At 39.2% G+C, this 22,189-nt stretch overlaps 1 protein-coding gene across 11 annotated transcripts in view; it reads right to left on the reverse strand.

Annotated features, from left to right (window-relative positions):
- Positions 1-8,206: 8,206 nt before the first annotated feature.
- The window catches only part of ELMOD1 (ELMO domain containing 1), a 69,174-nt gene continuing 55,191 nt past the window's right edge, over positions 8,207-22,189 (reverse strand). For all 11 annotated transcript variants that reach the window (XM_045797698.2, XM_045797692.2, XM_087868474.1 and 8 more), the window contains 3 exons: positions 19,292-19,342; positions 17,710-17,843; positions 8,207-9,613 (listed from right to left, as the gene is read on the reverse strand). In XM_045797698.2, the coding sequence (XP_045653654.1) occupies positions 9,441-9,613; positions 17,710-17,843; positions 19,292-19,342 (358 nt within the window). In that variant the 3' untranslated portion in view covers positions 8,207-9,440. The remainder of the gene's footprint in view (positions 9,614-17,709; positions 17,844-19,291; positions 19,343-22,189) is intronic.

Below are 22,189 nucleotides of genomic sequence, written 5' to 3' on the forward strand. Positions count from 1 at the left end.
TTACTTTCACATAAAAGTCTGGGCAGTACAGTCTAGGGCTAGTTGGTCTGCCGGGGTCCTCAGGGACTTAGGCTACTTCCAGCTTACCACTCTGACATCCTGAGGATTCAGCTCTTGTATTTATGGTCCAAGATGGCAAATATCACATCTAGTTTATAGCAGCAGGACGAACCAAGAAATACATAAAGGGGCAGAGGGTATATTCTGCATTTCTTTAATGGAATATTCTTAGAAGCTTCCCACAAAACTCCTACTTACAAGATATTAGCCAGAATTAGTCAAGTGATCATACCTAGCTGCAAGGGAAGACAGGGAATGTAAATCTTTACTTTGGGGTAGCCAAAATTAGGGGTTTCAATCACTATGAGAGATGGGTCAGTCAGATACTGGGGAGTTCCTGGCAGTCTCTGCTGTATCTAGAAATTCCTGTTCATCTTTTGTGTACAGTGGTTCAGCTCCTCTGGAAAATAATTTGGCTGTTTCTTATGAAATTAAATGTGCATTGCAGCCCATGTGTACGTTGATAGATGAATGGATAAGGAAGGTATGGTGTGCATAGATACGTAATGGAATATTAACCATAAGAAGGAATGAAATCTTATCATTTGCAACGACATGGATGGAGAGTATAACGCTAAATGAGATAAGTTAGTCAGAAAAAGACAAGTACTATATGATTTCACTTACATGTGGAATTTGAGAAACAAAACAAATGAGCAAAGGAAAAGAGAGAGACATATACACACAAACCAAGAAACAGACTCTTAAACTATAGAGAACTGACTGATGGTTACCAGAGGGGAGGTTGGTGGGAGAGGGGTGAAATAAGTGATGGGGATTATTTTCACATAAAAATATGCACACTAATATTCAGAGCAACTTTTATTTGTTTAGCCAAAAACTAGAAACATTTCAAATATGCTTCAACAAATGAATGGTTAAAGAAACTGTATGGTTAGTCGATGGAATGCTATTCAGCAATAAAAAGGAATAAACTATTGCTACATGGAAAAATTGGATGGATCTTAAGAGAATTACGCTGAGTGAAAAAGCTAATCAAAAAAGGTTACATACTGTATGGTTCCATTTATAAAACATTATTGAAATGACCAGATGATAAAGATGGAAAACAAATTAGTGGTTGTCAGGGCTTACGGACAGGGGTGGGAGAGGAAGGTGGGCATGCTTATAAAAGGGCTGTCTAAGGCATCCTTATGGTGATTGCAGTGTTCTGAACATTGATTGTGGTGTCAGTTACACAAGTGTACACACAGGATAAAACTGCACAGAACAGAGCTCATACAAATTAGTACATGTAACACTGATGAAATCTGAGATGGATTGTATCAGTATCGGTTTCCTGGTTGTGATATTGTGCTATAGTTATGCAAGAGGCTACCATTGGGGGGAAATGGATGATGGGTATATGGGATCTTCCCATATCATTCCTCACAACCGCATGTGGTAAGATGTACAGTTATCTTAACAATTTTGATTAAAAAATGCTTTCAGAAGCTGGGAAAGTAAACAAAATTAATGTAATTAAAACATATTAACCCATAAAAAAAAATAAACCCACAGCAAGTTAATGGCATTTTAGATGAATCCTGTTTAGATGATCCATGTATCCTTCTTCAAATAGTAATAATTTAAAAAAAAATAAACTGTCACATTTGTGTAGCACATTCATACATGTTAATTCATTTTATATTTAAATAGAGTCAGGAACACAAGTATAAACAAGGAAAAGACCTAAAGCCAGGAAATTAGCTATGTGGCTTATTGTGAGGATAAGCATGACCCCAAAAGTAACAGTTTCATAAGGACATTTAAACAGCTTTCTTGTAATTGACTAGTATTTTAAATTGGTTTAAATTTGCCATTTTTATTCTAGATCATGAAAAAAGATTCAGATTTTTATAAGTCAGGTGAAATTCTTTGGTTTACTTAATACTGGCTCTACCTTGTTCTGCAAATGTTTGGTTCTCTCTTTAAAAAATTTCTTGAAGTTTTTGTTTGTTTACAGAGAGAGAGGAGTGGGAATGGACAGTGGGAGAGAGCGAGAGAGAATCTTAAGCAGGCTGCACGCCCAGTGCAAAGCCCAAGGCAGGGCTCTGTCTCATGACCCTGAGATCATGACCTAAGCTGAAATCAAGAGTTGGACACTTAACTGACTGAGCTACCCAGGCACCCCTTTTTAAAAATTTTTTTAAAATTTATTTTTATTTTTACTTACAAATTTTTTAAATTTCAGTTGACATACAAGGTAATATTAGTTTCAGGTGTACAATATAGTGATTCACCACTTCCGTACAATACCTGGTGCTCATCACAGCAGGTGCACTCCTTGGTCTTCTCTCAAAATAGAGTCAGAGCACTTGGGTGGCAGAGTTGCATTATTCTGTTTCTTACCCTCTTGATGCTTCCAAGTTTCTCTGGGTTTGCTCTAGGAAGCACATGCCTCAGACTTCTAATGGCTTTTCTGGATGGTTGCTGAGTTGCAACTGGTTGATTTCTGTTTGGCAAGGGGAAGACTTTGGCTAATATGTGAAGACTCTCTTTGTTTTCTCCAGCATGTAAGAGGCTGGCCACTCTGATAGATAACTTTGAGAACAAAACTCTGAGAATGGCCTTCAGTGAGAGTATGCATCTGGGGCAGCACCAGCTTTGGCTTCTCAAGAAGCATTTGGGGTGGAAGGGCAGGCCATCCTCCTGTGTCCAAGTTGATGTCTTAGTCAGTTTGGGCCACCCACCCATAGGCTGGGTGGCTTAAACAACAATTTATTTCTCATAGTTCTGGAAGCTGGAAAGTCCATGATCGAGGTGCCAGCAGATCCACTGCCTGGTGAGGGCACTCATCTTGGTCTGTTGATGGCCATCCTGTCATTGTATATTCAGGGAGAGAGAGGAAGAGAGAGAGAGAAAGAGAAAAGAGATTCTTACGTCTCTCCTTATAAGGGACCTCTCCTATCCAGGAAGCCTTATGACCTAATCACCCCCAAAGGCCCTACCTCCTAAGACCATCACAGTGGGGGTTAGGATTTCAGAGTATGAAGGGGACACAGTGTATTGAGGGGACACAGACATCCAGTCCGTCACAGCCCTCCTCCTTTTCCACGTTGACTCCTGTCTGCACTTGTGAGCGGATGACAACAGAACATGTAGTCCTTCTTTGCTTTCCAGAGTAAGTTGTGGGAAAACAAAGGGAATGTTTGATTTATTTCTAAACCATTAACAGTTGAGGCTTGGGCTTCGTCAGGTTTCAGTGGAGAGGGACTGGATCAATACCCTCTAGAGCAGTGCTTGTCAAACTTAAAAGTGCACGTGAACCAGCTCAGGAGAGTGTTACATGATTCTTGTTCAGTAGGTCTGGAGAGGGGTTGCAGTGATTCATTTCTAACAGTGCTCATGCCGCTGGCCGAAGACCACATTTGACAAGCAAGGCGTTATTTAGACAATGAGGTCTGTGAGACCAAGGACACTGTCTTGTTTCCCATTTTATCCCCAGTCTTGGCATGATGCCTGGCACAAAGTGAGTTCTCAATAAATATTTGCTGAGTTGAATTAATGGGGGACACTGTCTACAAGGACAAATTTTATAGCTTAATTTTCTGTTAGAGTAAGCGCATAGCCAAAAACCAAATGGATAAATACCAACCGTAATTAAACATGCGTTTACCCAGTACTTTGGAGTTTCCCAAGCACTTTAATTAATGAGAGCTTATTTGATTTTTACTCTTAACAATGATCCTCTGAAGAGGAGCTGTCATTATTTTTCTATTACGGATGATAAAAGCAAAGTCACAGAGGGCAAGTCACTGGCCTCATGAAGGCTAGCAGCAGGTACGCTGCAGGGTCGGTCTTCTGACTGCCAGTTTTTTTCCTTCTGTACTTTGCAGATACAGTAAGAACTTGACCAAAAGCAGATTATGTAACTTTTACATACACCTAGAGGCTGCTGATGTCCCTATTCCTTGTTAATTGCTACACACTTGGCATAGAAGAGCTATTATATCTAAAATATAAGTGTGTGGGAGTGATATGATGAGATTTGTCAAAAAAAAATTCACAAGCTGTCTTTCGGCTGCTTGACCAAACTATCTGTGCCTGAAGGCTCTTTTCTCTCCCTTCAGAAGGGGTTGCATCTATGCTTACTTTCCATTAGGACCAGAGATTTCCTTCCCCAGGGCAACATCCTGCACACACCACAGTCTGCAGGCACGGGGCAGCTGGCAGCCAGATCCAGACTGCCTGGGTACAAAGTGATCCTGTCAGATCACCACCTCCCCCATGGTTGCTTTCAGGCTTGCCCTAAAAGAAGGGAGGACAACAGGGGGCTGGGGGTTCTTCACCCGAACTCACCTACAGTGTGTCTAGCCTAGCACACAGACCCTGGTATGCCTTGGAGCATGGGACGCACTCATATCGTCTTTCCTCTTGCTAATCCTTGATTTAGAAATGTCCCTAATAAAGTCTATTCTGATTCCCATGCCTTGTGATGCTGTGTAATGCATCTGAGCTATTGTTACGGTAGGTGGCAGTCTTGATGGGACCTTCCTTAACCCACCTTGCATGATGGGGGGGGTTCAACTGTTGCTTTACAAGCTGAATCTCAGCTTTCTCTTCTCTTTGCCACACTTACCTCATTGCCATAAACATTTATTTATTTAAGAGAGAGAGAGTGCGGGCGCTTACATGAGTAGGGGGAGTGGCAGAGGGAGAGAGAGAATCTCAAGTGGATTCCATGCTGAGCGCAGAGCCTGACACGGGCTCAGTCTCATGACCCTGAGATCATGATCTGAGCCGAAACCAAGAGTTGGGTGCTTACCCGAATGAGCCAGCTAGGTGCCCCACCATAAACTTTCATCTATATAGCCTCCTTTGCAAAGCAGGCCACAGTGTACATAATAGATAAATAATGGGAAGGCACTGAGTCAACACTTTATTCTTTGTAACCCTGCCCTAACCTCTCTCCTAAACATCTTTGTGAGCATATTGCAGCCCCGGCCCTGCAGGCCCACAGAGGAACCTCACTGAAGTTTCCCACAGGGGGACCTGGAGGTGGTGTGCAGGCTTCCAGACTCTTGGGGGGGGGGGTTAGAGGTCAGGAGAGGGAGCTTACAATCCTGACAAAATTGTTCCTTGTGTATCAAGGAAAAAAATCTAACCAAAAATGGGGGAGGTCCTGAGGGACAATATGGAGCATTTGTGATCTGTAATGTATGAATTCATCCTGAAGAGACCTGAGCAAGAACTGATATTTACAAATATATTATCACTTGGGGGGTAGGTTGTGTACTTAGGTTTATAATCTACTCTGGGCAATAGTGAATAATTCCAGTTAGGGAGACAACATGATGATTAAAAGTCAGGGCTTAAGGCCCTTGGTTCAAGATCTAGCTGTGCCATTTACTACTTCTTTTTTGTACCTCTTGACCACCTTTACCCATTTCACCTAGCCTCTGCCACCTGCTCCGGCAACCACAGTATGTATCTGTGTCTGTGAGTTCAGGTTTTATTTGTTTTTTAGATTCCACATATAAATGAGATCATAAGGTATTTTCCTTTCTCTCTCTGACTTATTTCACTTAGCATAATGCTCTCAAGTTCCATCCATGTTGTCACAAATATCAGAATTTACTTCTTTTTTATGGCTGAATAATATTCCATTGTGTGTGTGTGTGTGTGTGTGTGTGTGTGCGTGTGTGTGTGTAAAATATATGAATAAAGAAAACATGGCATACATATAGATATAGATATATTTATATCTATACATTTTTCATCATTTGATGGATACTTAAGTTGTTTTCATGTCTTGGCTATTTTAAGTAATGCTCTAGTGAACTTGGGGTTGCAGATATCTTTTTGAATTAGTGCTTTCATTTCCTTTGAATAAATACCCAGAAATGGAATTGCTGGATCATAGAGTTCTATTTTTAACTTTTTGAGGATCCTCCACACTGTTTTCCAGAGTGGCTGCACCAGTTTGCATTCCCACCCACAGTCCACCCGGGGTTCCCTTTTCTTCACATCCTCACCAACATTTTGCTGTGTGAGGTGATACCTCGCTCTCTTGAGACCTGTGGCAATATATCTGATTCTCTAAGCCGTTTGTCTAGAAAAAGAAGGAAGCAATTTCACTTTGTATGTTACTGAGGAGATGAACTAATGCAAATAGAGGCTGGCATGGTCCTGGCACAGAGCATCAGCACTCAGTAACTGTTCGCTCTTGAAATGGAATGCATACTAGAATCTCTGTCATTCTAGGACTTGATGTTATATTTGATTGTTTTTCTGCCATTTTGTTTCCAGATTGGAGCAGTTACTTCAAGCTTCCTGAGGAGTTAGAGGCATTGCTTTGATAGAGTATGTCACTGTGGCTTGAAGTTTCCTAGGTATGGCTGTGGACCTAGCTGACACTTTTTTTCCCCCTGTCCCCTTTTCCTTCTGTTTCTCATGCCAGATCCTGACACTTCACCAACTCTGGTCTGCTCCTGATACTTCTTCGGTTTGGTTCTGGACCCATCTGTTTACAGATCAAGATAATTTAGGGCCATGGAGTTTGATTGCTGGGTTTTGTTTCCCTACTGCTGACTTTCTATAAATAAGCCTAGCCTATTCATGTGAGCTTCTCAGATGAAGCTTGTGCATCTGATGGGTCTTTAAGTTGTTGGGTAATATCCCAGATATCAAAATGTCTGTATCCCTATGGTGTACTTCTGCCAGAGGCATGAATGTGAAGAAATCAGTTTGCATTTGTCTGAGCTGTGGGTAGACAGTCCCTACTTAAGTCTGACTCTTGGTCTCTCTCAGGCACCTAATATCTCAGTTTCCTTATACTGTCCCAGTTCACACTGTTGCCCTAGAGAAATTATTAATAGCATCTTCTTTTTCTCTCAAAAGTGTCTTGAGCTTTGGAAGATACATTGTAAGGTCATCCTACCTTTTGGGATAGGTATATATTTAAGTTTTGTTTCAAGTGGAAAAGATGGTTGATTATCAAGCAAAAACTATTTTTTCAGTTACAATAATAAGAACTGTGATAAGGAAAGTCAGATGGAAGTCATAATTTTAAAAAATAGTGCTTCAAAGAGTTTTTTTTCCTGTAGTGCAAACCGGAATGTGTTTTTATCATAGCAAGCAGTGTTTTGGAAAACTTGTAAGAGGCTTGCTACATAATTTACATTTTAAGTGGTCAACCCTTGTTCATTGGAATAAGGATAAGCAAGCTAAGAATGCTCAAGGGGAAAACACATACACATCACACATTTTTTTTTTATGCTTTTGAAACCTTCTCCTCTTCTTTTTCTCACCTCACTTCATGTTACTGGGTAGAACGCATCTTTCACAAAGAGGTGTGAACAAGAAGTCTAATAATACTCAGAACTAGAAGGAGCTGGCAGTTGGTTCATCCTCAAATTGTGCAGCCATGTTAAGATAGAACAGAGAGAGACGCAAGGAACGGGGAGGGAAAACTCCCAGCTTTGTTACCATCAACTGTCTCTACCTGAGCAGAAGAGACGTGAGCTGGTGTAAATGCCACATACTATCAAGCCGCGTCAGTGACACGCGGCCGTGGTGGATAGAAAGAGACAGGGCACACATGTGGCTGACAAAGGCTGTACTGAGCCGAGCGCTGTCTGCACGCTTGGCAGCGGCAGCTGCGATGCACACTCACGGCTCCCAGGACAGGCCAGTTAGCAGGCTCACACATTCTCACCCTGGAGAGGAATCTATATTCTTGTCATTCTTCATCATACACATCACGTGTTCATCAACTCCTTCCCTTCTCCATTCTTTTGAAGGGCACAGGGCTGTAATAGATGCAATGCAAAATGCTGCCACCCGGTAAGCAGCTGAGAGAGAAAGTATAGCACAGTCCCCGAGGAGCTAGAAGGGACAAGGAAACAAAAGGCAGCTTAATGTTGCCTTTATCAGTTGTCTAGCAGTAGACAAACCATGCTTTATAGGAAGTTACAAAGAAGAAGCTGGATCTTACTCTTTCATTAAAGCACCATCAGGCCTCAAGATTAAATAAAAGAAGTCTCTCAGACATGACACTCTAATTTACACCTGGTTACTCTGAATGATGGCGTGATTTATATTCAGCTCTTGGTTGTCTGTCTTTGACATTCTGCCCACTCAAATATTTGCATATTCAGAAGCTGTACAAGCACAAAAATATTAAAATGAAATCCACCATACATTACAGTAGAATGACATGTAATTTATTCATGTAACTGACAGTTAGGCAGTACTCAGACTTCATTTAAATAAGCAAGTGATTACACAAATGTCTAATAATACTAAAATTGATCGTCAGAAGGTATAAAATACCATGGGTATGAAATGCCATGGTAAATACTATTCAACAGACTACAATCATAATTCCAAACTAAATCATGGTTTTTAAAATGATTTTTAGCAGTTTTGGAATGATTTGATGTTTTCCCCTTCCAAGCAATTTACTTTTTTCACTGATACAAGACAAGGTCATTATTTTCAAGAAATATTACAGAAGGACACAGCGTAGGTCCCTCTCTTGCAACACATTTCCTTGCAAATTGTTTTTTGATATAACCTCTTGACATTGAAAACAAACCAGTCAGCACTCAGTTCCCCAAGCAAAGATGCTTGGATCAGAACAGTGCCAGGGTATAACTCTGAGTTCAGCAAGAGGCAGGCAGTGAAAAACCTTTTGCAGCTTTTGAAGTATGCATACTTCTTTTCTGAGGCTCCAAGCATCATAAACATATTTAGGCATCCAAGCCAGTAAAATTATGGGAATAAAATAATTTGGTATCCATATGACTATGACACAGTTGCAGCTGGGGGAAGTTACAATATAATTCTGCGGTTCTTCAAACAAAAACAGCACCTACCTAAATCTGCTTCTTGTAAGCCTCGTTACATTTTCACGAAGCGCGGCTGTGTTTGCAGGAATGGTTTGGCTTATCATGTGTCTGTCTGTATTATTTGAAAGTCATATACTTTAGTGGAATGAGATCCAAGTGTGAACCTGGCCCGAAGATCTAGCAGCGTAGTCATGAAACATATCAATAAATTAAAAGGCTTTCACATAACTAGATTCAGCTAAATCTCTCACATACAAAATACAGCTAGAGAAATACAGTTCTTCAATGCTGAATTACGAGGGGGAGGAAAACAATCTAAAAAAATAGAAAACTCTCTCCATACCTGGGTGTCAAGGCAAATGTAACACTGCATAATGCCACAATATGAACAGTCACTGGATGACAGATACTCCAGAAATAGTGGTATCTGGGGATCTGGTAATTATGACCGAGAGATGAAAATACTGTACCAAAAGGCATGCATACAATCACTGTGCATTCAGTGTGTGAGCTGGGAGCTAAGCAGGGATCTAACATAACAATGAGGCAGTGTTCCGGGGTATCCGTTAAAACCAGTGTGGGTGACTACATGTTGATTAAACCTTCTGAGGCAGCAAAGTGTGGGCACAGCGCCATGTCTGGGTTCTGCAGCTGTCTTATGATCCTCTTGCGGAATTTCTCCCGCACACGATTGAATTCCATTATGTCCATGGGGTCCTCTTCAATCCAAAACTTATGAAATTCATGCATCAAATAGCCTGTTAGAGATAAGACAGTGATAAGAATGCAGGAGAAAAAAAAAGTCCTTAATTACATTCAGAATCACTGAATGCTGAAAGAGATGTCAGACCAAATGACAGCAACCATGGAGCTCAAAGAAGAGATCAAAATGCAGCAGATATTACTGTTAAAGATTATTCTTTAAAACTAGTGCAGTGGAATCTGCAAGATTTTTGCAACTGGTCCTGGAATTATTCTCACTCTTCCCAAGGAGGAAGACAAATCAGTTCCGCCATCTCTTGAATATGAATCACATCTGGAACATAATCCGAAAGGCCGACAATGACTACTTCATCCTTCCCCTCCTGATTAAATTAACATAATGGTCTGATTTTTCAAAATTACTCCACTCAGCTTTTTTTCTCTTGCTATTTGATTTGAGTAAAGTTTTAAATTACTCTGACAAATCAAACAAATGCATTCTGACAGTCTTTTATGAGACAATAAAAATTTAAATCAACTCTGAACAACACAGACTGGTCATTAAACTACATGAAATTGTTAATAAGACCTTCTTGCTCTGAAGCATAATGTCATATTCCAAAACTTCTGTGTCTCAAAAGTGTTATCTATGAGTGATCTGAATAGTGTTATCTATGAGTTTTCTATTCAACATTTTTGGATAAATGTTAAATATTTGAATCTATTCACTGTGTTCTGTTTCCCCACTGTGCACCCTCCCCCCACCACATTCAAAATTGAAATATGAATAGCTTTTTAAAAAGACAATAATAGATATTTGTATGCAGTAAACCTATTACAAGATCAAGTGTCTCATTATGTATTAGAAAAAAGCACTTAAGGAAATAATCCTAGTTAAAAAAACCAAACATGACAGAAGCTTTTCTTGGTTTTAGCATTAGAAGCTGCAGAATATAGGAGCAAGGATTCTGAAGCTAGAAACCTGGTTTGAATCCTAGCTCTTCCACCTCCACAGGAAGGAGTGAACAGCAGAAATGACAGGGGGCATGGGGAGAGAATTTGGTAACAAACATTTTCAATGCTAATAGTAAAAAAAAAAAAAAAAAAAGAGGGGCGCCTGGATGGCACAGCAGTTAAGCGTCTGCCTTCGGCTCAGGGCGTGATCCTGGCGTTATGGGATCGAGCCCCACATCAGGCTCCTCCGCTAGGAGCCTGCTTCTTCCTCTCCCACTCCCCCTGCTTGTGTTCCCTCTCTCGCTGGCTTTCTTTATCTCTGTCGAATAAATAAATAAAATCTTAAAAAAAAAAAAAGAAATTAATACCATTTGTTTTTCTATTAACTAGCTACTTACGAGAAAACCTTTAACATAGGTCCATAAACGTATTTTTAAAAATCTTTACCATATCTCACTGTAATACAAAATTAGAAGTGACCTTCTTTCCCACCCTGAACACACTCCAGATTTTGGTCCACTTCCACAAACAAACTTGGTGTCTCATTCATTACATTGCTAAATATGCTTATACATCTTTAAGTATATGGTCTCTCTACAACTACAGGAAGAAAGGTAGTAAGGAGAGAGAAAACTTATTTTGGGGGTTTGACCATTGCATTTTTTAAGGATTGGATTATCTTTGGGCCCTCCACACGTATTAACTGATGTGACTGTTTTTAATATCTCTTGATGGGGACACACACCAACCCTCACTCATATGCCTCTGGGCCACACCCCAGGGCCCACTGCCACTGTTAGGGACACCTAATGACATCAGGGAAGCCCCAGATCACAGGTATCAGCAATTCCAGGGGCTGTCCAGTCCATCTCTGCTCTGTCTGGTGCTTGGAGTCTCGGAGGCAGCATCTAGCCTTGAGCTCTTCTGGTGATAACACTGACATTAGCCTGTCGCATGGATGAAGAACCTGATTCTTAAAGGGTTTTCCTCACACTGGGCCAAAATCTGTTACTCTGTATTTCTTGGAACAAATTCAGTCCTTCTCCAGCTCATGTAATTGAAGTGTCTTTTATGCTCTGAGCTGCTCCCTTTTCCAGGTTAAGCATTCCTGTTTCTCCTCACCATTTCTCACACGCCGCAACTGGGGGTCTGTTTACTGTTATGCTGGGTTTAGTGCACACCCAGAGAGAGTGGTTTCCTCTAATCTCAGTAATTTATTTAACCAAAAGAATTCAGTCATCTGTCCATTTCAGTGACTGGGCAAACTCCAGAAGTATCCCACGAATGCTATGGGGTACTTTTTAAAAGTGCAGTCCTCCCATCCCAGATTCACTGCAGTGCAGGAAGATGAATCTCAGGTCACTAAAATTTAACTCCACTCATTTTTATAACATTATAGAGTGTTCCTTTATCTACTTGGTCAATTGATCAGTTGGCTCATCTGCCAATTATAACAAATATGCAGCAGATACAAGGAAAAGGTTGAGTTCCTGTGCTCCCCAATTCTCTGTCTCTTGGGGAGAGACACCCAGGTAGACAATTTCAGCTGATGATGTATTAGCTAAGGAAGCTAACAAAATGGCATGGAAAGTAGAGGGAGGAACTAGAGGCCAGGTCATTGCTTACAGTCTCTTAATTCTTACAACAGCTTTGTGGAGTGGGTAGTGCAGATATATCTTCATTTAACAGATGAGAACATTGGGCTTAGAAAAGATATTTGAATAGTGTACAGTTACACAATATAGCTGGAGGCAGGAAGCAAGAACTTGAAATCAGCTGACTTTCCACCAGTGTACCTGCTGTCTTTCCTAGTGTATTCTCTTCCTCTGGTTCTTATTCTTACTGAACAGTCCCTTCTTCTGAAGGCCAAAGGAAAGATAATTCTTTTTCCTCTTCTGATCATTACACTTCCCTTGTGCTCACTACACCTAGCCTTACTTCATTTCAGTGGAACTGTATGTTCAGTGGGGCTTTAGATTGAATGCAATCTTTGTAGCATACTGCCTTGGCAGTGCAGTATTCACTGAATAATACTATAAAGTCAGAATGATAGAGCTATTATTTTCTTATATTTTTTCCACCTAGATGAGATACCTGTTTAGAATACTAATTTGGCTTTCCAACCCAAGCCTGCAGTGTATTTGTTGTTGCTTGAATGTATCTTGGTTTTGCTTCACTGCATTCAGTTAGTAGACAGCAGAGACATAAGCAAGGACACAGGTAATTGCAAGAATATTATGGAGGAAACGTGCAGAACTGATCATGTCTGATGGAGGAACAGTGAATTCAGGGCACGGTTTGCTTCTTCTGGGGAGGCATGAGTTCCTCTGTGTACATCCCAATTCATAGGGGGATTGCTATTCTTTCTGAAACCTGGTGAGGGCCTTGGGAAATAAGTAACCCTATTGCATGCTACTCACCTAGGCTAGGGTTGTCTTGAAAGCCTGTCAGTTCAGGCCAAGGCTAAATTTTCCATGAGGAACTAGAATTCCTTTCTTCCACAAAAGACATTATCCAGTATTTTAGCTTCCCTTCCATCCATCTCATCCATCCATCCAAAAATATTTACTGAGTACCTATTCTGTACCAGGCTCTATGCTGAGGATACAGTAGTGAATACTAACAACAAAATGCCTGTCTTTAAAAGTCAGTTCCTATGGTTCTAATTTTGATTTTCCTCTGTTAAAGCTCCCCCACTGTGTGGCTCTGATTTTTTTCCTTAATGCTCATGAATCTCAAATCTGCCCTTATAATTCCTCAGAGCTCCAGGGCCTTACACTGGAATGTCCCCTATTCAGCTCCATGTGGATTTCCCAAAAGGAACTCACCCCCAGTATGCCTGAAACTAAAACTCATTCTATTTTCCCTCAAAACTGCTTTCCTAAAAAGCATGGTAAATATAGAATAGGATACGTACAAGGGGTAGGGAAGCAAAGCAAGGGGACTTATTTATCTACTGTTGATGTTCGTTCAGATGGTTTACAAAGCTCTTCAAGATATGTGCTCCCCACCACCCATCCCTGCTCTTACTATTGTCAGCTCTGTCACCTGCCTCCTCAAACCCTATGCTCTGTTCCTTGAGTCCACCATGTTCTTTGTCTTGTGGCCTTTGCCTGTGCCGCCCCCTGTGGCTGGACCACTCAGCCACCATTTCTTGATTTCCTGCCACTCATCCCTCAGGTCTCATGGGAAGTGGCATTTGCTTTGGGAAGTTTTCCTCAACTCCCCGACTAAGTGAGCTGTGCCAGTCATAAGCCTTTTCAATTTTTTTTTTAAAGATTTTATTTATTTGACAGAGAGACAGCCAGTGAGAGAGGGAACACAAGCAGGGGGAGTGGGAGAGGAAGAAGCAGGCTCCCAGCGGAGGAGCCTGATGTGGGGCTCGATCCTGGAACGGTGGGATCACGCCCTGAGCCGAAGGCAGACACTTAACGACTGAGCCACCCAGAAACCCCAAGCCTTTTCAGTTTTTAAAAACAGTATCTTTACTTCCCAATCACAAAATTCTTCCACTATGTTTTAATTATTTTTTTAGATGCACAGAACCTGATCTGTAGTAAAACTTCAATATCTGTCAGAAATGGTCAGAGTGAATAGAATCATCTAGTTGTCAAAGTAGGAGCTATAATCACATATGTAAGGGACTTTAATTTTCCATTTTTAACATGTCACAAAGTATATGTATTCTTAAATTTGCTCTTCATTTTTATCTACGTTGTACATGCACATAGTTTAGAGTCATGTCGTTTAACAAGTCTTGTTGCAAAAAACAAACACATAACCAGCAACACCTTCTGCCTTAATTATTGCTTCTCTAAAGGAACATAACAATTCTTGTGCTGATACTTTCGATTATCGACCTCCATAGCTTTATATAACATGAGTGCCATTGCTTGATTTTTTGGACTTCCTTTATAAGACGACGAAGATTTAGCTCCCTTTCACCCATTCCAACCACATTCTCACGTATTTTCTAACAATTTTCTTTGTGTAGTATTGCCAACTGCCCTCTCTGTTTATTTGCTTCGTTTTCACCCATGAACTCTAAACTATGTCAGCATCTTTGCAGTGTATTCAAACATGTAGATATTCCATCAATTTCATATTCTTCAAAGAGTCTCTGCCAGAGCCTTCCAACCTGCTAAATCTAGATTTATTATTCTCATCCTGCTGCACAGATAGCACCTTGGGCTTTCCCTTCACCTTCATCCTTGAAGATTCTCTTCACTTGGTGATAGATTTCCTGCTCTCTGGACCCCATTTATTCCTTTCAGGATTACTCTCTTTGTGAAAACATATCCTTCAGGAGCTTCTTAATAAAGGTACAAGGAGGTAAAATGTTTAAGACTTTGCATTTAAAAAAAATGTCTTTATTGTTCTCTCAAACTTAATTTGGAAGTTAGCCTGGGTATAGAAATCTAAATTGAAATAATATGTTCTTAGATTTTAAAAAACATTCTCTTAAATTTTTGAAGACATTATTCTACTGTCTTCTAGAATACAGTGTTGCTATTGAGAATGCCAGTGTCATCTTGATTCCCAATTCTTCGTGTGGCAGCTTTGGAAATTTTTAGAATCATCTCTTTCTGGTGTCATAAAATTTCACAGTGATATGGACCTTGGTGTGACTCTATTTTAATCTATTGTGCTGGTGCTTACTATTTTAAATATGAAAACTCATCCTTTAGTTCTGGAAATTTTTCTTGATTTATTTCTTTGATTCCCTCCCTTTAGTGTCATTGTTCTTTTTCTGGAAATTCCATTATTCATATATAAGACTTATAAAATGGTCCTTTAAATATCTTGACTTTTATTTTCTATTTTTCATCTATACTTTTTGTTCTACTTTCTGGGAGTGTTTTCAGCTTTATCTTCTAATCCTTTTTGGTGATTTCATTTTTGCTATCTGATTTTTAATTTCTAAGGGCTCTTTTGTCTTCTGAATGTTCTTTCTGTAGCACCTTGTTCTTGTTTCATAATTACAATTTCTGTTCTTAATTCCTTGGGGGATACTAATGATACATAGTTTTGAAGTTTTCCTCTCCCTGTATAGTTTCCTTTTCCTTCTAGTGGCTTTATTTCAGCTTGTTTTGGACTCTCTTTCATGGTGGCTCATGCCTTCAAAAATAGCTCAGTCCCTGAGAACCAGGCAAAAACCTTTTCTAACATAGTTTGGGAAGTCACATAGTGTTAACTCTGCTATATTCTACTGGCCAACCAACTGGTCAGCCCCGATTCAAGGGGTAAGAGGAACCAATAAACCCAACCTCTTAATGGGAGGAGTGTTGAAGAATTTGAGGACATGTTTTTAACATTAAGACATCTGATAATCCTTGGCTGTCTGAATATTTTTTTACTACATAAAAAGCCAGGGACTAAAAGCTTATTGGAAGCTTTGTGCATGTAGGTAGGGCTTTTTGAGTGTGAGCATGACTACAGAGTGATATGGCTGGGTTGTTTCACCGGGGAGCCCCAGAGGTCAGCATCTTCAGCTCTTTAATGTTGGGCTGCTCCAATAACCCAGAGAATCTTGTGACTGGCTGACAAAGTTAGAGGAATGGGGAAGGAGAAGGCACCTGCATGATTCAGTCCCCATCATCACTTTCAATATGGTTGGCCAGCAGCTATATCTAATTCTCATCAGACCAGAGACCCTTTATTTTTAACTCTCTAGAATAATCCACCAGCCTCTCCTGGGGGGCAGGTAAGGATAGAAGCTGTGTCCTAGGGAGGGGAATTTGGGCCTCTAAGAGTTTCTTAACATATTTTCAAGCAGTCTTGTGGTTTTTGATCCTGCCTTCACCCCTATTTCCAGAGACACCCAATGCTGCCAATTCTTGAACCTTTTGGGAGGTCCCATGGAATAAATCAGGTTGCTTCTTTCTTTTCCATGCTACCTATTTGGGATTTGCTTTCTCAGGACTACTAAATCAGTTATCACTTCATCTGTTTTCCAGCTTCCAAAATGAAGTTTTTCCTGCCTCGTTCCTGATCTTTCCTGTTCTTGTGGGTTTAGGCTTTCTTGGAAAAATCCTTTTACATTAACTTTAGTGAAGTTTCAAAAGGAGCATAATGCATGCATTAATTATGCCATCTCTAACCAGAAGTCCTGATTAAGCAGACACTAAAAAAGACAAAATCCTATATAACATAATCACTATTAATTTAGGAGTTTAGATAAAAGAAATTGCTGTTAACTCTGTCACATTGTAAAAATAAAGTGGGGACAAGTGTTTCCCTGCAGTGGATTTGGGATGAACAGCTGTGTCTTAATCATACTTAGAGTGGCAGACCTGCTCAGCAAATTAACAGAAGAGAAGAGCTGAAAAAATTTAAAGAAGAAAAACATTGAAATTTTCTTAGGAAATTTCTAAGAAATCCTGGGTATAAGGCCCTTAGAGCAGTAAGCATGGTTTAAATGACATTTTTCCTTCAAATTGCCTGGGTTGCTTAGTGACTTGGAACGTCTTTCCATGTTCCTCCAAACCAGGTTGTGTCTGGACCCACAAGGGTCACAGTGACATTCAGATTTTAGGATTCTGTCTCTAAGAATAGAAAATACCATCCCAGGGCTCTGTCATACAGTGTCAGTTTTTATCTTCTGAAACCTCAGTATAACTGCAATCCCAAAGGATGCCCCTCGTTAATAACTTCCTTCTGTAGCAGTACTAGGGGTGGTAGGAAAAGTAAGGCTGTTGACAGCTCCACCGTCATCAGTATCACCCACTAAACCAACACCTCCTCTTTCTTATGTTCACTGAGCACTAACTATGTAGTGAGCTAATAAAAACTTTTCATCCATGATCTCACTTTATCTTCATAGCAACTCTTTGAGGAAAGGACTCTTTATACCTGACATAACCTAGGCATGGTTGGTAAACATAGATCTCAGAGTCAACTCAGGCTGTCTTCCGAACCTGCACTCTTACGTGCTATGCCATGCTGGGTCAGAGGGAGAGAGATACCCAGATCAGAAGTTGATACAGTGGATATTATGCAAGAACTGGGAAAGAGAAACATCCACGATGCCTGAAAATATTACTCTACGTTTTTAAATGAGAAAACAACAACAAAATTAATACCAAAGGGTAAGTTCAAAGATCCCAAAGCAGCCAAATCACTAAGATCTCTCAGCTTTGCTCTTTGCGTAGAATGTTCCATAGAAACTATATTGATAATTTAGCAACAGGACACTTACAGAATGTTTGCTGGAAATGAGACAGTGTTGGAGCTTCTGGGGCGATGTTGTAGAAGTGAGTTTTTAGAGCTCCGCTCACCAGTAGATTATATGCCAGATCAGTTATATTGATGCCCACAATTGCAAATGAGTACCTGCAAAGTGCAAACCACAAAACCAACTGTGTGTCACGTATGCATTTAAAAATAACCTAATTTTTAAATTACTGCTAAATTACCAGTGGCAGATTGCCATTCCCTTTCTTCCCAATCTTTACCCTGAATGTTGTAACTTACTAGAAAATGCCAGTAAGGTAACCAAGGGAATTAAGAGTCATATTCTTTGATTTGGTAATTTCATTTCCAAATATATGAGAGAAAAAAAATCAGAAACGAAGAGCTTTATACTCAAGGATACTCATTATAGCATTATTTATAATGGCAAAGACATGGAAACTATTCAGATATTCTAAAAAAAGATGGCTGGTGAAATAAATTTTGGTAATCTCATATATTACAGCCAATAAATACTGTATTCCTATAGACTGTTTAAGTTGGAAACATTATGTATGAAACCATCTAGGTTTTATTATATGCTCACAGGTGTGCACAAAAAGAGGGCGAGAATGAAGTGCCACCAAATATTACTATGTTATGTTGGAGGAATGAGACAGGGGTGATTTTTTTGTTTGCTTTCCTGTATTTATTTTTCATAATAAGTCATATATTACTTTTAAGTGAGGCAAAATTTAAGTATCTTGACACTCAGGGTATATTTCCTAGTTCCTTTTCTACATGGCTACCAAAAATTAAATGGAATTGAGGTCTTAAGTCTCTGGGTAATATAAATCCAGCACATAAAAAATAGGACTTCTCCATTCAGAAATATTTTTGAATGAAATGGGGCATTAAAAAAAACCTAATAAAGTAAATTTATAATCTAATAGCCTGATGCTTGATCAAAATCCTTAAAAAAAAAGAACTACCAGATACAGTTTTTTTTTTTTTTAAGATGTTATTTATTTGACAGAGAGAGAGATGGAGCAGAAGCAGGGGGAGTGGCAGGCAGAGGGAGAGGGAGAAGCAGGCTACCTGCTGAGCAGGGTGCCTGATGTGGGGCTCCATCCCAGGAACCTGGGATCATGACCTAAGCCGAAGGCAGCTGTTTAACCGACTGAGCCACCCAGGCGCCCCCAGTTCTTTTTTTTTTAAAGTAGGCTCCACACCCAGCATGGAGCACAACTCAGGGCCTGAACTCATAACCCTGAGATCAAGACCAGAGCTGAGATCAAGAGTCGGATGCTTAACCAACTGAGCCGCCCTACCCTACCAAATATAATTCTGAGTGATGATTTCTGAAAATCATTTCCATACATTTATAACTTTGTAAAGATTGTCAGTTGGTCAAAGGCAAAGTAGTACCATAGAATCACACAAATAAATCCCAAAACATATAAACAGGTTCTTTTAAAAGTTCAGCTGGATTATATATTTCCATCAGGACATTTTTCATCTTTGTCATCTTTTACAGTGTTCTTAGGACATTTTTTTTTCTGGTTCTGGTTCTGACTGACAACCTTTATATTATGAAATCCCACACTCACCCAATTGCTTTATCCATCCTTTTCTTCTCCCATTCTGCTTTGCTGAATTTGCTGAGTGAATGAATAAAGAAATAAGATTTAATCTGTAATCGGTACTTTTCTCTTTTAATGTTTATATTAAAACTGTTGACTAGATGCAGAGATGTCTGTAACTCAGTTCTCAAATACTAATCAATTTAAATTTTATCAGTTAAAAATCCACAGTAAAATTTATGTGGAGTTCAGAAATGGGATTATTTAAAGCCCTGCTACTTATCCTCTGTTCCCTTTAGTGTAGCAGTGGGAGACAGTCCTTAAGGTGAAGCGCTAAAGTGCTTTTTTATGAGATCATTGATTATCAAACAATACTTTCTCCAAGAACCTTTGCATGGTATGTCTCTTCTAACCAGATGTTCCCTTGCTCGCTCATAATTCCTGACTGCATTTCTTTTGGTTTTATTTCATGGCATTTATCCTGTTCAGTCTTATTTGTGATGTCTGGTTTACTGTAGATGCCAAATAAATGTTTATTGATGAATAAAGTAGTGAACTAGTGAAAGGAAGGAGGGCGGGGAGAGAGGAATGAAGGATATATAGGTCTTAAAAACTCTGTTCTGACAAGTGCTATGGCATTTCCTCTGTCTAAGCTAAGACAGCTAAACCATAGCAGTTCCATTTTAATCCATGTTATAATTTGAGCTTCTGAATAAGACTTTGTAGAAAGGGCTCTATCATAGAAGTATTCTGAAAGTATTGCCTTGCATTCTTTTTCTTTGTGGACTTGCAAGTCCTTCCCATTCTCCCCCACTCCATACTGCCAGTGTTTTGTAAACAGGAACCATGTTCCACTCCTCTTTGTGGCTAATGTAATCCTCATTTTACACTAAAAAAAATGTAGTTAGCATTTAACTAAATAACATTTTAAAACTAGAGTTATGAACATTTAACTTCCATATAAGTAGGGTTCTTTATAATACCTTGCAAACACTACATTAAAAGACACACATGTGATACACGCAGAAAAAGACCACAAAAACATGATGCAAAATTGATATTTAACTATATGTACTTTCTACTCTGTAAATGACTGGTTGTAATTCAAAGTAACTGCTTTTCATTCATTTTAAAATATGCCACTTCTTTTTAAAGTAACTGCCTGCAAGCCAACTAACCAACCAGCCAGCCAAAATGGCATTAGGAGATTTTTACTTAAAAGACTCATATCTGAACTAAACTGAGTTAGGAGTGAAATTTAAGAAACTTTAAATAGACAAATTTATAAGCACCTATTTTCTCTTAACAAAGCTTTATAAATACATAGTGTCTTTGCATCTGTTAAATAAAGTCTCTTTCTGCATTGGAAATAAAAGAAAAGGCCAAATGACCCCCACTCATTTAATCACTTACAGGATATCCTGTACCAAATAGAATGAATCCCTTTCTTCAGGAAACACACAACAATAGCAACAACAACAAACAATCCAACAGGCAAAATTCTCCTCTTAAGCTTGAATGTACTTAGGTTCCTCAAGCTACTTTAGGACTTAACAGATGGAAGTTTACGAGGGCAATAACAGCAATGTATATAATACTTGTTGTTGGGTAGACTGGGGAGAGTTTCCTTAGTGTACATTGCTGCTCGACACCTGAAATATTCAGGGCCTGACAGAACCTACGTTGCTATCACAAGTGGTCAATAGATACTTATTTTAGACGTTGTGAAGGAGAATAGCATTTTCAAAACATTCTGATTTGTTTTTACTGACATTTACCATCAATATGAAGTGATTAATATTTGAAGTTCATCTACTCAATTTTATAGTGGCTTGAGGGACAAAGCGTGGTGGCTTATCTATATGCCTACACACACACACACACACACACACACGCACACACATTGTAGTCTCTTCTTAAATAAGAGTATTCACACATAAACTCTCAAATATGTTGTCTCTGATGGTTGACACGAGAAATAAAACTACAAAGCCTAGCTTTAAGAATGGCTCACAGCTAAAATTTATCACCCTATAATGATTAATCAAAAAAATATTTCAAGCTTATTGTCACTTGCCAACGACCATGGAGGGTTCATGTGTTTTTCTGATGCTCTTCCAGGCATACCTGAGTTTAGACACAGACTCCCCAAGACAATTTTAATTAGAGTAAGTTCAGAGTCTCTACATTACAGAAATATGCAATTCAGAAAATGGAGTTAAAAAACTTAAAATAGCTTGATTTCAACCATGTACTATATATATCAAGAAAGAGCTAAGTGATTTTACTGTTTTTCTCAAATAAATAAAAGGTAAAGAAAATGGAAATCTTATAAATACAAATTTAGAAAGTATAGTGTAATTTAATGAACCTAAGCCAAATGAAGCTTGAATAAATATAATAGTAAGGTGGTGGGGACAAAGTTAACCAGTTTCTGATTTTTGAGAATGGTATGATATAATTTTGGGTTGATTTATTAAATATGAACACTAGCAAGGAGCTTGGCATGCTGAAGAGAAAAAAGTGATATAAAAGCATGACTGCAAAATGGCAGAACTCCTTATATGCAGTAACTACTACTTATAATAATGAAATTAGAAATACATAGAAGAACAAAATTGCTCTATGCAACAAAACTTCCAAATAAAATGTCCCTCTCTGGGGAGTAGATGAGGTCACAGCATGTGTGGTGACGTGTTCAGCCATTAGGTGCAGTGCTCAACATGGTTCTCCGATTAGGTACAGCCATGACTGTACAAAGGTTCTTTGATATTTTCTGTTAGGTTGGTCTAATGTGGTTTTCCTTCACTAAAACACAACCTAAATATAATGAAGTATATTAGATAAAAAGTTGGAAAATGTTTGTTTTTTGAAAAATTTTCATGAATTTATATTTCTGTAAAAATTCTTACCCATACTTATTCT

Source organism: Ursus americanus, chromosome 16 (genome assembly GCF_024610735.1).
Source record: "Ursus americanus isolate L20-20 chromosome 16, mUrsAme1.1.p, whole genome shotgun sequence".
NCBI classification, from domain to species: Eukaryota; Metazoa; Chordata; class Mammalia; order Carnivora; family Ursidae; genus Ursus; species Ursus americanus.